This window comes from Bos javanicus, chromosome 26, assembly GCF_032452875.1.
Source record: "Bos javanicus breed banteng chromosome 26, ARS-OSU_banteng_1.0, whole genome shotgun sequence".
NCBI classification, from domain to species: domain Eukaryota; kingdom Metazoa; phylum Chordata; class Mammalia; order Artiodactyla; family Bovidae; genus Bos; species Bos javanicus.
The window spans coordinates 2922968-2937703 of NC_083893.1; the positions used below are offsets into that span (position 1 = coordinate 2922968).

The window sequence follows — 14736 nt, forward strand, 5'->3', positions numbered from 1 at the left end:
GCAGTAACAACTGAATTTCCATGTACAGAAAGATGAATTTAGACTCATATCTCACATTTGAGTTTAATGTCAGTGCTATTTTCAGAACCATTTCACATGCACTACACACAAAAACAAAACTTTAAGGCGAATGAGGAAATTTTTTATTACTAGGAACATATGCTTTAACATTTGTTTCCATTTGTTAAGTGACCAAATAGATGTTTCTATCTTAATAATGAAAACATAACGCCCCTATCAATTATATGCTTAAGGGAATTTGCTTTACATCCTTGCTTGTTGTGCTATTACTTTCTGCAATTGGGGAGATGAGTTGAGCAACATAAAATTTTTATATATAATTTATGGAGGGCATTAGAGTTTGATAAACAGCAAATACCTCTTTAAATTCATAAACAGCTTATACACTTGCAACTTCTTTACTGCAAATGTGACTTTTTTAAGCCTTGGAAAATTTTTTATCCTGTTTGGTAAAATTTATGTCAATGTAAACTTTTGTACATAAATTACAAAATTGAAATTAATGTAAATGAAAAATTTTGGTACATAATTTACAGGATACATTTATCTATTGATGGAATTGTTCTAAAATTTCCATTATCCAGTATGGCAGTCATTAGGCATACATTGCTATTGAAAACTTAAATGTGGCTAATGTGACTTAGAAAATTATTGAACTGTAAGTTAAATTTAAATAGGTACACATGGCTGTGGCTACTGTATTAGACAACACAGAAAGAGAAGAAAACTTAGAATCATATGTTTCTTATTGACCTATAGTAAGTTTCATTTGGAGAAGGAAATGGCAAATTAGGTCAGATCTCTGTACTTCCCTGGCAGCTCAGATGGTAAAGACTCAGCCTGCAATGTAGGAGAGCTGGGTTTGATCCCTGGGTTGGGAAGATCCCCCTGTAGAAGGAAATGGCAACCCACTCCAGTATTCTTGCCTGGAAAATCCCATGGACAGAGGAGCCTGGCAGGCTACATACAGTCCATGGGGTCGCAAAGAGTTGGATTCCCCGGAGCGACCAACAGTTTAACACTTTCTAAAAATCAGAGCCAAGTGGAGGGTTAAACAGAGCTGCAAATTTAGGTTTTGTTTGCTTGTTTGGGGCCACACCATGCTATTTACAGGATTTTAGTTCCAGATCAGAGGTAGAATCTGGGCTCTTGGCAGTACAAGCATAGAGTTCTAAACACAGGAAACCCAGGGAGTGCCCCAGAGCTGGGAAATTTGCATTATGCAGAGTCCAAAGTCAACTTGCACTCAAATTCAATTTGCAGTATGTCATTTTGATTTGCTATTTATCTTTTAATGATTTCATCTTCAGTTTACAGTACAATATTTAAATATAGATATGAAGTGAGGTCATTTCAAATATTTGAAAAGGATTTTATTCAACAGGCAGTATTTTCATGGGAATTTGTGATCACAGTTTAGGTAGGTAGTTAGGCATGAGTAACTGGGGCGGCCAAGCCAAAAAAGATTCAAGTAGGTCTGTAAACCCCACCCCAGAGAGGCCCCACTGCAGCCCAGGAGAGCTCACAGATACACTATTAATACAAAATAACAACACTTTTCCAAGGCCCTAGGCACATATTGGCTCTGGCACATGGGTCTGGATGCACAGGTGTGTCCTCAAGTGACCTTAGGCAAGTGGGAGCCTGTTAGAGGTTCATAAATATTCTATGCATACATAGATTATATGTATATTACATATATAATCTTCTTAGACTGAATTATGGGAAAGACATGCTCAATAAAGCCTGCTGTTACATAACTTGTACCTGTCAATCAAAACTGTCATCTGCCTAGATGAATATGCAAAAACTCTGTCTTGAAAAACTCTGTACCACATCATTCCTGCACCAGTGCCTCTCTTGGCTTGTTCCACCTCTCCCTTGAAGTGTTCTTTCTGTTCTTTCTTCAATAAACTTCTTTTTGTCATGGCTAAGACCTCAGATTTGCCTTTATGTCCTTACCAAAGCATAAGGTTGTTAGAAATTATACCACAGCTCAGTGTCTAATCTATTAATTCCATTTAATTTCATCGGTCACATGGCAGTTTTCACTTCTACAAGTTTGAGTCTTACTATATGTTTCGTGTTTTTGATTAACTTTTTAAGAACTCTGAGACCCATTTAAAGTGTAATTTTTATATATCAAATTATGCAAACTTCCCTATAATCTAACTTTAGAACATTTTTATTTACTCACTAAAAGAAACCCCACATTCATCCCTCTTCCCCTGCCAGCCCCTAGACAACCACTAATCTGTTTCTTTATATATGGTTATTCTAGACATTTCACATAAACAAAATCATACAATATGTGCCCTTTTTTCTCACTTGGCGCTTGGCTTTCAGGTACTTTCTAGCTTGTTTCAGGTGAATGCATGCATGCTAAGTCGCTCTGGTCGTTTCTGACTCTTTGGGACCCTATGGATTGTAGTCCACCAGGCTCTTCTGTTCATGGGATTCTTCAAGCAAGAATACTGGAGTAGGTTGCCATTCCCTTCTTCAGGGAATGTTCCTCACCCAGGGATCGAACCCCCATCTCTTAGGTGTCCTGCATTGGCAAGCAGGTTCTTTACCTCTAGAGTCACCTGGGAAGCCCAAATACGTGCTCTTTTTTGACTAGCACTTGGTAAGTTTAACATTTTGAGGAACTTCTAAACTGTTTTCCAAAAGCAGATACATCATTTTACATTTCTACTAGCAACATGAGCCGTCCACTTTTTTCACATCCTTCCCTCTTGCCATTTTTTTGAACATAACTTTTAATACTCTTGATTCTAAGAGCTAGTTCTATTCTGATCAGTGATTTCCTCCTAAATATGGGTTTTCTTTTCCTGATTTTTTGCAAGCTTGGTAGTTTTTGATGCCAGACATTGTCAACTGTACCTAATTGGCTGCTGGACATTTTTGTATTCCTATAAATATTATTGAACTTTGGTCTGCTATATACTTAAATGATTTGTTAACCATTTGATCCATGGGGACGTGCTTTTAAGATTTGTTAGGTGGCCCTAGACAAGTGAAGGCTTCCCCAGTGGCTCAGTAGTAAAGAATCATCCTGCCAATGCAGGAGACAAAAGAGACGCCAGTTCGATCCCTGTGTAGGTAAGATCCCCTAGAGGAAACAGCAATCCATTCCAGTATTCTTACCTGAGAAATCGCGTGTACAGAGGAGCTTGGACGGCTACAGTCCATCGGATCCCAAAGAGCGGGAAACAACTGTGAACACACGCACTAGAGGAGTGAGGTGTCTAGGGAGAATGCTCTATTTACTATTAAGGCAAAACCTGTCTGTGTACTCTAATAACCAATGCCCCATGGATTAGGAAGTTTTCCAGCGAGATCGGTGAAACGAATTACTACTTCTGTGCCTAAGTGAATCCTTAAATCCCCTTCCGGGTAGTTTCCTCAGCCAAAAGATGCTCAAAATTCAGTAGAATCCTGGAGAAAATTCTACAGAACTCCAAGTTCTCTGAACAACTCTCGCCTTTATGTTATACTATGAAAAGAACATTACCTGTCCTGCTGCTGCTGTTGCTAAGTGGCTTCAGTTGTGTCCGACTCTGTGCGACCCCATACACGGCAGCCAACGAGGCTCCCCTGTCCCTGGGATTCTCCAGGCAAGAACATTGGAGTGGGTTGCCATTTCCTTCTCCAATGCATGAAAGTGAAAAGTGAAAGTGAAGTCGCTCAGTCGTGTCCAACTCTTCGCGACCTGGTCTCCCCCAAACTTGCAGCTCCTTCCTGTCAAAGCAGGCAATTCACTGGGCTCTGCTTAAGTGTTCTCTCCCTGCACTGCAGTCTGGAAAATCTTGTAAACACAGTAAGCTTTTTGAACTGATAGCATTTGTTTCCTCAGTCTTCAGGGTCACTGTTACTCGTTACTGACTCCAACTGTCTTGGAAACAGACCCAGCGTTCTCCTTCAACAGCAGTAGAATTTTTTTTTTTTTTTTCTTTTTCAATAAAGGAACTGTTGAAAGGTACCCCTAAAATCCATACAGAGAAATGTTTTCCTCTGCCGCTTAGTCTGAGGAGAACTGGGCCGCGCGCCGCGGAACGAACTCAAGCCACACCTCCCCCACCTCAGCTCAGCCTACGGGTTACTGCGCAGGCGTAGAACTGCGCGCCTGCAGCGCTTAGCAACAACTGCGCCTGCGCCAAACAACAGGGCCCGCCAATGCGTCAATCTGAGCCTGCCAATGAAAGCGCTTAAAGGTCCTTGAATCCCGCCCACTGACCGGACATCCAATCGCCTGTTCCGGCGCGCAGCCTGCGGTGGATCCAAAGTAGTTCCAGAGTAGAGCTGGAGCGCAGCCTGGAGCAAAATGGGGGCTGCAGAGTCTGAAGTGGAGACTGCAGCCCGAGAGTAAGTGTCTCCCGCCCGGGGGGTGGAGGGGGAGCAGCTGGGGGCGGGCTGGGAAGGTCCTTGCGCACCCCCGAGTAAAATCAGTTAATGCCCCTCAACCCATTATAGCTGTTGGGATTCGGCTCTCCCGTGAAGTGATAGTGACCCCAGACTCCCTGTCTTAGGTTGGCTCTCTCCAGGAGTAAGGCATATGAGAGACTGTTCCCCACCACGAACGCACACTCCCCAGAGATGTGTACTTAAAGGGGACGGTTACATCCCTGTCAAGCCCCCACATCCCTTCGCAAGTCGACCATCCTAACAGGGGACTTTCCACCCCGGGAGATACCCTGTGAAATCCGTTTAATTTCTGCCACTCTTGTCCCAACATACACTGTTGCTATGAGTTATTTTATCCTGGTTACCGCTTCCTAATGGACTGGTCCAGCCCCCAACAAGGAAGAACTCTGGAGAGCCTAAACCCAGGGATCCAGCTCTGTGTCCTTAGCTCCTGCTCCAGTATTCTGAGACGTTGCTCCAAGGCTGTGTTTCTGCGCGGGGCGCTGTCCCATCCCCTGTATATTTCTTTGATTTCAGAAACTCAAATGTCTTCTTTCTTGCTTTGCGCTGACTTTCTCTAGCTTCAATGAGTGGTTCTGCTATCTAGCTGCGGTGCCCGGCTTCTCATTGCAGTGGTTTCTCCTTGCAGAGCACTGGCTCTAGAGCGAGGGCTTCAGGAGCTGTGGTGCCCGGGCTTAGTTGCTCCGTGGCATGCAGAATCTAACTGGACCAGGGATGGACTCTGTAACATCTGGGTTGGCAGGCGGATTCTTATCACTGAACCACTAGGGAAGTCCCTTCAAAAGGTTTCTATTCGGTGAAACAGACCCTATTTAAAATCACAGCTCTTTCCCCACGCTTATTATTCCCCTTGCTTTGCTTATTTTTCCTCACTTATTATTTCACTTATTACTTCCATGTGTCTTCCATGCACACACATTCCTGGTCTCAGGTGGCCCTTCAAGCCTGTGTGTAGCTGCTAGTCAGGACAAGACTCAGCATTGATACACATAATCACATATGTGCAATGTGCACACAAATTCACTAGAACTAGCACCTTAGGAGTCTGCAGTTTTTCCTGTTTTCTTGCCCCTTCAGGGTCCTGGCCAAGGTAGCAGACATCCTGGAGCCTGTTGGTTTTCAGGAGGAAGCTGAACTGCCTGCCCAGATCCTGGCTGAGTTTGTGATGGTATGTGCAAGATGGGAGCTAGCCTTTCACCAGCCAGGGGCTGCTCCTGAATCCTCTTGTTGAGATACTGGGCAGCGTTAATGGTGAGCAGACTGGAAGGTAACCTTGTTGGCCTGTGGTACAAGGAGGTAAGAATGTTCCCTGCCGATACCCTCCTTCTGAACAGGACTCTCGGAAGAAAGACAAGCTCCTTTGCAGCCAGCTTCAAGTAGTAGACTTCCTGCAGAATTTCTTGGTTCAGGAAGGCACTGCCCAGGACCAGAACCCCTTGGCTTCTGAAGACACAAGCCGTAAGTGGGCTCAGGGTTTGGATAGGGGCTTCCCTGAGTGAAGAAGAAAGGGAGACATCAGTCAGGTCAGCTGTTTGGCTGATGTGATGACTGAAGCCCCAGTGCTGCAGGCAAGTGGGTCTACCTCACTTATATACTAATTTTTGATGGCTCTCCACAGGGCAGAAGGCACTTGAAGCCAAAGAGCAGTGGAAAGAGCTGAAGGCCACATATCAAGAGCATGTGGAGGTTATCACAAATTCCCTGACCGAGGCACTGCCCAAGGTGGAGGAGGCCCAAATAAAGCAGGCACAGCTCCAGGAGGCCCTTAAACAGCTCCAGGCCAAGGTGAACCAGTGATGAGAGGAGGGAAGGTCAAGCAGAGAGGAGGAGGAAAAGGGTGAATGTGCTAGGTTGGACCCACTGGTTATCTTTTAAATTTCAACCATATGACTGAGTGTACCACATCTTCTTTATCCATTCATCAGTATTATTCAGCCATTAAAATAATATAATGCCATTTGCAGTAACATGGATAGACTTAGAGATGATCATACTTAAGTAAGTCAGACAAAGGAAAATATATGATGACATTTATATGTGGAATCTAAAAAAAAGATACAAATGAACTTACTGTAAAACAGAAATACACTCACAGACTTAGAGCAAGAACTTATGGTTACCAGAGAGGAAGGAGGCTGGGGACAGATTGGGAATTTGACATGGACACACTGCTATATTTAAAATAGATAACCAACAAGGACATGCTATAAGAGAAAATTAATTTAAAAAAATGAAATGCAACAATAAAAACACACTCCTCCTCTCATTCACTTCCTTCGCTTACCTGCAGAAGCAAATGGCCATGGAAAAACTCAGAATAGCCCAGAAGCAGTGGCAGCTGGAACAGGTAGGTCCATTTCCCTAGGAAAATATCTCTTCCCACTACCATGCTATTGCATGGGCCAAGTCCTCTGCCTAGAAAATTTTCATCTCATTTCCTCCTGTGTGGCATTATATTATGGGACCCACATGGACTTTGATCCTAGCATCACCACTTACCACTGCATGATTTTGAACTGTCACCTTACTTTCTCTGCTTCTGTATCTTCATCTGTGAAATGAAGAAAATAATAGCATCTACCCTGTAGAGGTGTTAGGATGATTGAGTAATTGGTACAGCAAGTGTTTAAAGTAGTGCCTGGCACATAGCAAACTAAATAAGTCTTATTATTCTTTGTGCCACTTTCCTCCAGAATGCCTCACCTTGGAACAACTCACTTTGATCCTTTTTTTCTAAGCTTCTGGTCCTGCCTAAAATGAGTGGAGTCCCTCTATTCATCTATGTATCTGAAACCCCAGCTAGGTCTAATCTGGAGGGTTGGGAAAATGGCTCCAAGACCTCAGGATCTGAGGAACCATATCTGCATTCTCACTCTTGGTAGGAGAAGCATTTGCAGAATCTGGCGGAGGCTTCGTCAGAAGTGAGGGAGCGTCAGACAGGAGCTCAACAGGAACTTCAACGACTATATCAGGAACTTGGAACCCTGAAGCAGCAGGCAGAGCAGGAGAAGGACAAGCTGCAGAGGTGAGGCTGGGAGCATGGGCTGCAGACCTAGGGTTGTCCAGCAGAAGTTCCCTCTCTTCATAACCACATCCTCCTTCTAGGTACCAGACCTTCCTCCAGCTGCTATACACCCTACAGGGTAAGCAGCTATTCAATGAGGCAGAGGCAGAGATACCACAGGAGTTGGATCTTCCTAAGGATAAGCTCCAACAGGTGACCCAGCCCCAGGAACAGAACACTCAGGACACCATGGGAAGAGAGGTCGGTGTGTCCTCCAACGTGAGTGAGAGGTGGAATAGTTGGGCAGGGAGACAGAGAAAAAAACGGAAAGATAGACCTTACTCACTGCCCATACCTTTTTTCCCAAGGCTGACAACCCACAGCCTGTTGGAGATGCAGGCTTACCATCGCTTCCTGGCAGACAGCAACATAAGGAAGAATCCTAGAGCAGGTCAGACTCCAACTCAGGCCATGGTTTCCCTGGACTGCAGTATGGCAGGAGGGAGGGTCTCTGGTCTATCTATCTCTGTTTCCTAGCTCCACTGTTCATGGAAAGAATGGGATGTGGGCAGGAACAAGGAGTTTATTTTATGGTTGAAGTTTAGTACTTTATCCCCATGCCCAGCCTACCCTAGACTAGTCTGGCTCTTCCTCTTCTCCAGCCCTCTCACCTCACCCTCACGGCAGGATGGACTTAAATTCTTTGAGTGCAGTTTGATTTTTGACTACACACCTGGTCAGGGCAGGCCCTGGATTCTGTTTATTAAAAACCCTGGAGCTCTCTCAGCTGCCTGTTGGTCGGCTTATCTTCACATGTTGGTTGGAAGAGCCACACTCAAAGGCCAACAACATGATAGATACTTGGACAGGTGTGAGTGGAGAGAATAAAGGTCGGGAAAGGGCCCTGGCCTGGGGCATCAGAGGTTGCTTACCCAAATGGATACGCCACAAATATGCTGAGCTTAATTCAGGGAGAAGGTGAATGCTTTATGCAGGTGATTAGATTTGGAAAGCTAACTTTAATTACTGATCGTAATGTTTACTGAGTCTCTGATTTGTGCCAGGCCCTGATTTGCTATGAACTGAAGTTGCAGAAGTGGACTTAACTGACCAGTCACTGGCCACTTGGAGCATAATGATAATGAACAAGTCAATAGGATGATTTCAGCGTGTGTGACAACAGGGTTGCAAACTGAAACAGTAATAAAGAGCAATAGTGAAAAAGTATAGAGACCCGCCCCCCCAACCTCTATATTGGTCTATGATATGTGAGTTGGTATTTCTATTTGTGCTGGTATGTGTGTGTTTCTATATTTTTGTTTGTTGCTTTCATTCTCCATGCCTCTATGTGTCTCACTGAATGTATGAACAGTGGGATCACTACTGTGTTTGAGGAAGTGATTACATCCCTGATCTGTAGCCTATTCTAGGATGTCCTAATGTTATATTTCTGATACATTTTTTGTGTTTTACTGTTTTTTTTTCCTTGACTCATCCTTTCAGATTGTCATTCATTTTCAAATATTCGAATGCTGAAAGACTGGCTTTTGTGATTCTCTGTTGTATGTTTTGTTCTGGTTCATTGATTTGTAGTAGTATCTTGATCATTTTCTGGCTTCTGTTTTTAGGTCAAGAATATGGTTTTTTTTGGTAAACTTTTTATCAGGTAATAAACTTGTGTATTTGGACCTTTATTTGTTTTCTCAAATAAACATTTAAAGTTATCATTTTCTTCTGGCTTCCTATTAGTATTTTCACAATCATTCAATTCATAGAATTTTCTATTAAAATTATTTCTTTGATTCATGAGTTTCTTAGAAAAATAATTTTCAAATTTTTTACTCTATGTGAGAGGATAATCTTTCTAGGTTTATTCTAATTTAGTCAGAAAATGTCAAATCTATAATAAAAACTTTGAAATTTGGTGACGGAAGCAGTTGTAGCCTTGAATGTGATTTCTTTAATGTTTCATGTTGATTTTTTTTTTCTTTTTTTTTTCATGTTGATTTTTTAAAAGAATGTCTTTTAGAACTGTCGTTTCAATATATGGCAGAACCAGTACAATATTGTAAAGTTTAAAAATAAAATAAAATTTAAAAAAATTAAAAAAGTAAAAAAAAAAAAAAGAACTGTCATGTATGATTTTTTTTGTATGTTTATTAGATTATGCTTCTTAGGTTTTTCAATTTGTATCATCTATATACTTAATTTTTTATTTTCTAAATATCATCTTCTGAGAGAGATGTGTTCAGATTTCCAAATGATAGTGGATTTGCTTATTTCTCTTATAAACATCTGGATAATTTCAACAAAGCTAATCCCTATCATTCTATCTTTATAATTTTAAATTCATAAAATTAAATTTGCTTCAAATATTATACCCTATTTTGAAAAGAAAACTATCTTCCCATTTTATAATCTTTCTGTCCTTAATAAGCCCCATCCTGTCTTATAAAATTATGCAACTTGTATTACAATTTTTATGTCTCCTCTTTGGGCCAAATATGTGTAAGTTTTGAAATATAAACAATGTGAAATTAAGTCAACTAGTTTCATTATTGTTGTTAGCACGGTATTTAAATGAACTTTTTGGTACTTTTTGCAAAGACTGAAAAATTTAGTGAGTTTTGATACACTTTGCTTTTGAAAGCCCGAATAACCTAGGCATTAAGTCTGAAAGCTAGAGTCTCAGGAATCAATATCTTGAGGGCTTTTTAAATTGTCTTTTTGTGGGGATGAGGGTGTAAATTCTTCTATTTATGTTGTTGAATTTGAGTAACTGTTAACATAGTTATAAAAAACTTGTTAATCTTCATGGAGCTCTCCAATGTACAAAAATTAGATTTCAGATGCCGTATTCAAATGAATATCTAAAATTTAAATTGTCGAGTGAACTTTAGCAAACACACCTATGCAAGGTATGCATAATTCATTTCATCATGCATTTTATACTGATTATACCTACATGATAATTATTTAAATGAGTCGATTACTTTGTACCTAAAATTGTGTTCTGAGATAGGAAAAATAAGAAAATATAGAAATGTACTTTCAGAAGATAACAGAACTTTTAGAAATAAAAGATTATCACAAATAAACATAAAAGAAGCACTATATATATATATGACCTAGTGTACAAATTTTGAATGTATTGTAAAAAGTCGTAGGAAAAACACACAAGAGTTGGAATACTCAAAATAGGGTTTATTTTATGAAAGAATGAAAGTTTGTTTAAAATATCTTGTAGAATCTCCATGTTATGAAGTTATATTGTAAAAACTTTGAGTCTAATCTTAATAACCAATCATAAACAGCAATCTTATTAATAAAAATACCAGTTTTAATAATAGATATATTAAATTTTAATCCTGTTTATAAAACTAAGTAGACAAGAAGTTATGCTTTACGTGAGTATTTCAGGGAAAATACTTCTCTTTAGGGGCAGGGGCCTATCCACAGTCTCCATGTATATAAGGCTTGGATTAACCTGGCCAGATATTCTAGAAATAAAAAAGGAGTTTGAAATAATTTATTTACTGAAGTTCAGCATTGTCTGTGGTGGTTTGATTTGGTTACTCCAATGATAGTACAGTCTCGGGCAAGATATGCTGGTTTCTTGGTTGAACACCACTCTTGATGATGACTGAAATGCCTAACTGTTTCAATGTGTCATTTTCAACATAAGAAAGATGGGGGAAAGGAAAGAAATGGTAAATTTGGTTGAGGATTTTAGGCATGAGATATATAACATTGGTGTGTGGGAGTGTGTGTGTACTTACATACACATATAAAGCTGGCAGAGTTAATGTAGATTAGCTGGAGGAAGTGAGTGACTGGATGATGGATATTTCACCTCTGTTTTCAGATCCTGTCATTAATCATTTGTTCTATGTAATTTCTCTCTACAGGAACATATATTCTTTGTATCCACAAATAAACATATATCAGTACCTTCACATTTTAAAAGTACTTAGTAAATGTTCATTTGACCATCTTCAGGGAAGATTTTCCGAAGAGCTGCCTTTGAGTTCAATTTCAAATAAATTATCCAGAGGTAGATTTCGTCATTTGTTTAATGTCAGCTATGTGCTGAATGTAAGTTCTGAGAATTTAAAAAAAGAAAAATGATAAATAATCTGAGTTTAAAGACAGGAAGGAAAAGACTAATTCTTACCAAAAAAAAAAAATTATGTCTGTCATTGTTAAGGACTAAGAATTAAAATATTTTGACAGCACCCAGAATTGAAATATTTTGACAACACTAAACAGAAAGTGAAGTCGCTCAGTTGTATCCGACTCTTCGCAACACAGTGAACTGTAGCCTGCCAGGCTCCTCTGTCCATGGTATTTTCCAGGCAAGAATACTGGAGTGGGTAGCCATTCCCTTCTCCAGGGGATCTTCCTGACCCAAGGATTGAACCCAGGTCTCCTGCATTGCAGGCAGACTCTATCGTCTGAGCCACCAGAAAAGGCCTAACTAAGCGGAAGGAACATCATAAGTAAAGTACAGAAAGTGAGAAACTGTCAATTTCAAGAATACATATGGCCTAGCCAGTGCTTGGAACATAGAATATAAGGGGAGAAATGGGAATAGTGAGTTAACTGAACCATTTACCTTTACCCTGCTGGCTATAGGAAGTCAATACCTTCACCTGGAAGCCACAGAAACCTGTTGAAATTTTCTTATATAGATAAAAATTTCTCATGTATTTTAATCTATTGCAATAGAACTCTCAGAAAGTAACATCGTTGGTGAGAACATTTATGAATTTAAAGCAGAATATACATTTAGAAAACAGTACAAATTTTTCCATCCTCTTGAGGTAAAGATGTCTGCTAAGTTGCTTCAGTAACTTCTGACTCTGCGACCGCATGAACTGTAGCCCACCAGGCTCCTCTGTCCATGGGATTCTCCAGGCAAGAATACTGGAGTGGGTTGCCATTTCCTCCTCCAGGGAATCTTCCCAACCCAGGGATTGAACCCGTGTCTCATGTCTCCTGCATTGGTAGGCAGGATTTTTATGACTACTGCCGCCTCAGTGCAGTTCAGTCACTCAGTCGTGTCCGACTCTTTGCAACCACATGAATTGCAGCAAGCAGGCCTCCGTGTCCATCACCAACTCCTGGAGTTCAGCCAGAATCATGTCCATTGAGTCAGTGATGCCATCCAGCCATCTCATCCTCTGTCTTCCCCTTCTCCTGCCCCCCAGTCCCTCACAGCATCAGAGTCTTTTCCAATGAGTCAAATCTTCACATGAGGTGGCCAAAATATTGGCGTTTCAGCTTTAGCATCATTCCTTCCAAAGAACACCCAGGACTGATCTCCTTTAGGATGACTGGTTGGATCTCCTTGCAGTCCAAGGAACTGTCAAGAGTCTTCTCCAACACCACAGTTCAAAAGCAACAATTCTTTGGCAATCAGCTTTCTTCACAGTCCAACTCAAATCCATACATAACCACTGGAAAAACCATAGCCTTGACTAGACGGACCTTTGTTGGCAAAGTAATGTTTTGAATCTGCTTTTCAATATGCTATCTAGGGTGGTCATAACTTTCCTTCCAAGGAGTAAGTATCTTTTAATTTCATGGCTGCAATCACCATCTGCAGTGATTTTGGAGCCCCAAAAAATAAAGTTTGACAATGTTTCCACTGTTTTCCCCATCTAATTCCCATGAAGTGATGGGACCAGATGCCGTGGTCTTCGTTTTCTGAATGTTGAGCTTTAAGCCAACTTTTTCACTCTCCTCTTTCACTTTCATCAAGAGGCTTTTTAGTTCCTCTTCACTTTCTGCCATAAGGGTGGTGTCATTTGCCTATTTTAGGTTATTGATGCTTCTCCCAGCAATCTTGATTCCAGCTTGTGCTTCTTCCAGCCCAGCGTTTCTCATGATGTACTCTGCATATACATTAAATAAGCAAGATGACAATATACAGCCTTATACTCCTTTTCCTATTTGGAACGTGTCTGTTCCATGTCCACTTCTAACTGTTGCTTCCTGACGGGTATATAGGTTACTCAAGAGGCAGGTCAGGTGGTCTGGTACTCCCATCTCTTTCAGAATTCTCCACCTTTTATTGTGGTCCACACAAAGGCTTTGGCATAGTCAATAAAACAGAAATAGATGTTTCTCTGGAACTCTTTTGCTTTTTCGATGATCCAGCAGATGTTGGCAATTTGAGCTCTGCCTTTTCTAAAACCATTTTGAACATCTGGAAGTTCATGGTTCTCGTATTGCTGAAGCCTGGCTTGCAGGATTTTGAGCATTACTTTACTAGTGTGTGAGTGTGTGAGATGAGTGCAATTGGGCGGGAGTTTGAGCATTCTTTGGCATTGCCTTTCTTGGGCATTGGAATGAAAACTGGCCTTTTCCAGTCCTGTGGCCACTGCTGAGCTTTCCAAATGTGCTGGCATATTGAGTGCAGCACTTTCAAAGCATCATCTTCCAGGATTTGAAATAGCTCAACTGTAATTCCATCACCTCCACTAGCTTTGTTCCTAATGATGCTTTCTAAGGCCCACTTGACGTCACATTCCAGGATGTCTGGCTCTAGGTGAGTGATCACACCATCGTGATTATCTTAGTCGTGAAGATATTTTTTTGTACAGTTCTTCTGTGTAATCTTGCCACCTCTTCTTACTATCTTCTGCTCCTGTTAGGTCCAAACCATTTCTGTCATTTATCGAGCCCTTTGCAGGGATCAAATTGCCAACATCCACTGGATCGTGGGAAAATCAAGAGAGTTCCAGAAAAACATCTATTTCTGCTTTATTGACTATGCCAAAGCCTTTGACTGTGTGGATCACAATAAACTGGGGAAAATTCAGAAAGAGATGGGAATATCAGACCACCTGACCTGCCTCTTGAGAAATTTGTATGCAGGTCAGGAAGCAACAGTTAGAACTGGACATGGAACAACAGACTGGTTCCATATAGGAAAAGGTGTACGTCAAGGCTGTATATTGTCACCCTGCTTATTTAACTTCTATGCAGAGTACATCATGAGAAATGCTGGACTGCAATAAACACCAGCTGGAATCAAGATTGCCGGGAGAAATATCAATAACCTCAGATATGCAGATGACACCACCCTTATGGCAGAAAGTGAAGAGGAACACAAAAGCCTCTTGATGAAAGTGAAAGTGGAGAGTGAAAAAGATGGCTTAAAGCTCAACATTCAGAAAACTAAGACCATGGCATCTGGTCTCATCACTTCATGGGAAATAGTTGGGGAAACAGTGGAAACAGTGTCAGACTTTATTTTTTGGGGCTCCAAAATCACTGCA

The 14736-nt window shown here is 41.0% G+C and overlaps 1 protein-coding gene and 1 long non-coding RNA gene across 4 annotated transcripts in view; one reads left to right on the forward strand and one right to left on the reverse strand.

Moving 5' to 3' along the window:
* Positions 1-4185, reverse strand: part of LOC133239107 (uncharacterized) — a 49528-nt gene extending 45343 nt beyond the window's left edge. For both annotated transcript variants that reach the window (XR_009733720.1, XR_009733721.1), the window contains exon 1: positions 3536-4185. This is a non-coding gene — a long non-coding RNA (uncharacterized LOC133239107). The remainder of the gene's footprint in view (positions 1-3535) is intronic.
* A 79-nt stretch (positions 4186-4264) lies between these two features.
* On the forward strand, positions 4265-9174 carry ZWINT (ZW10 interacting kinetochore protein). 2 transcript variants are annotated; one of them, XM_061402657.1, is made up of 9 exons: positions 4265-4386; positions 5524-5614; positions 5781-5904; positions 6065-6231; positions 6737-6793; positions 7329-7471; positions 7552-7729; positions 7819-7901; positions 8515-9174. In XM_061402657.1, the coding sequence occupies exons 1-8, from the start codon at positions 4346-4348 to the stop codon at positions 7894-7896; spliced, it is 879 nt and encodes a 292-aa protein (XP_061258641.1). In that variant the 5' UTR covers positions 4265-4345; the 3' UTR covers positions 7897-7901; positions 8515-9174. The 2 variants fall into 2 exon arrangements, with proteins under 2 accessions (XP_061258641.1, XP_061258642.1); XM_061402658.1 differs by having other exon boundaries at positions 7552-7711.
* Positions 9175-14736: the final 5562 nt, after the last annotated feature.

Excerpts from the sequence above, each read along its gene's own strand:
- ZWINT (XM_061402657.1), top strand. The coding sequence starts at position 4,346 with ATGGGGGCTGCAGAGTCTGAAGTGGAGACTGCAGCCCGAGA. Across the intron at positions 4,387-5,523 it reads GTGGAGACTGCAGCCCGAGA|GGTCCTGGCCAAGGTAGCAG; the intron begins GTAAGTGTCTCC and ends TTGCCCCTTCAG. Across the intron at positions 7,472-7,551 it reads GAGAAGGACAAGCTGCAGAG|GTACCAGACCTTCCTCCAGC; the intron begins GTGAGGCTGGGA and ends TCCTCCTTCTAG.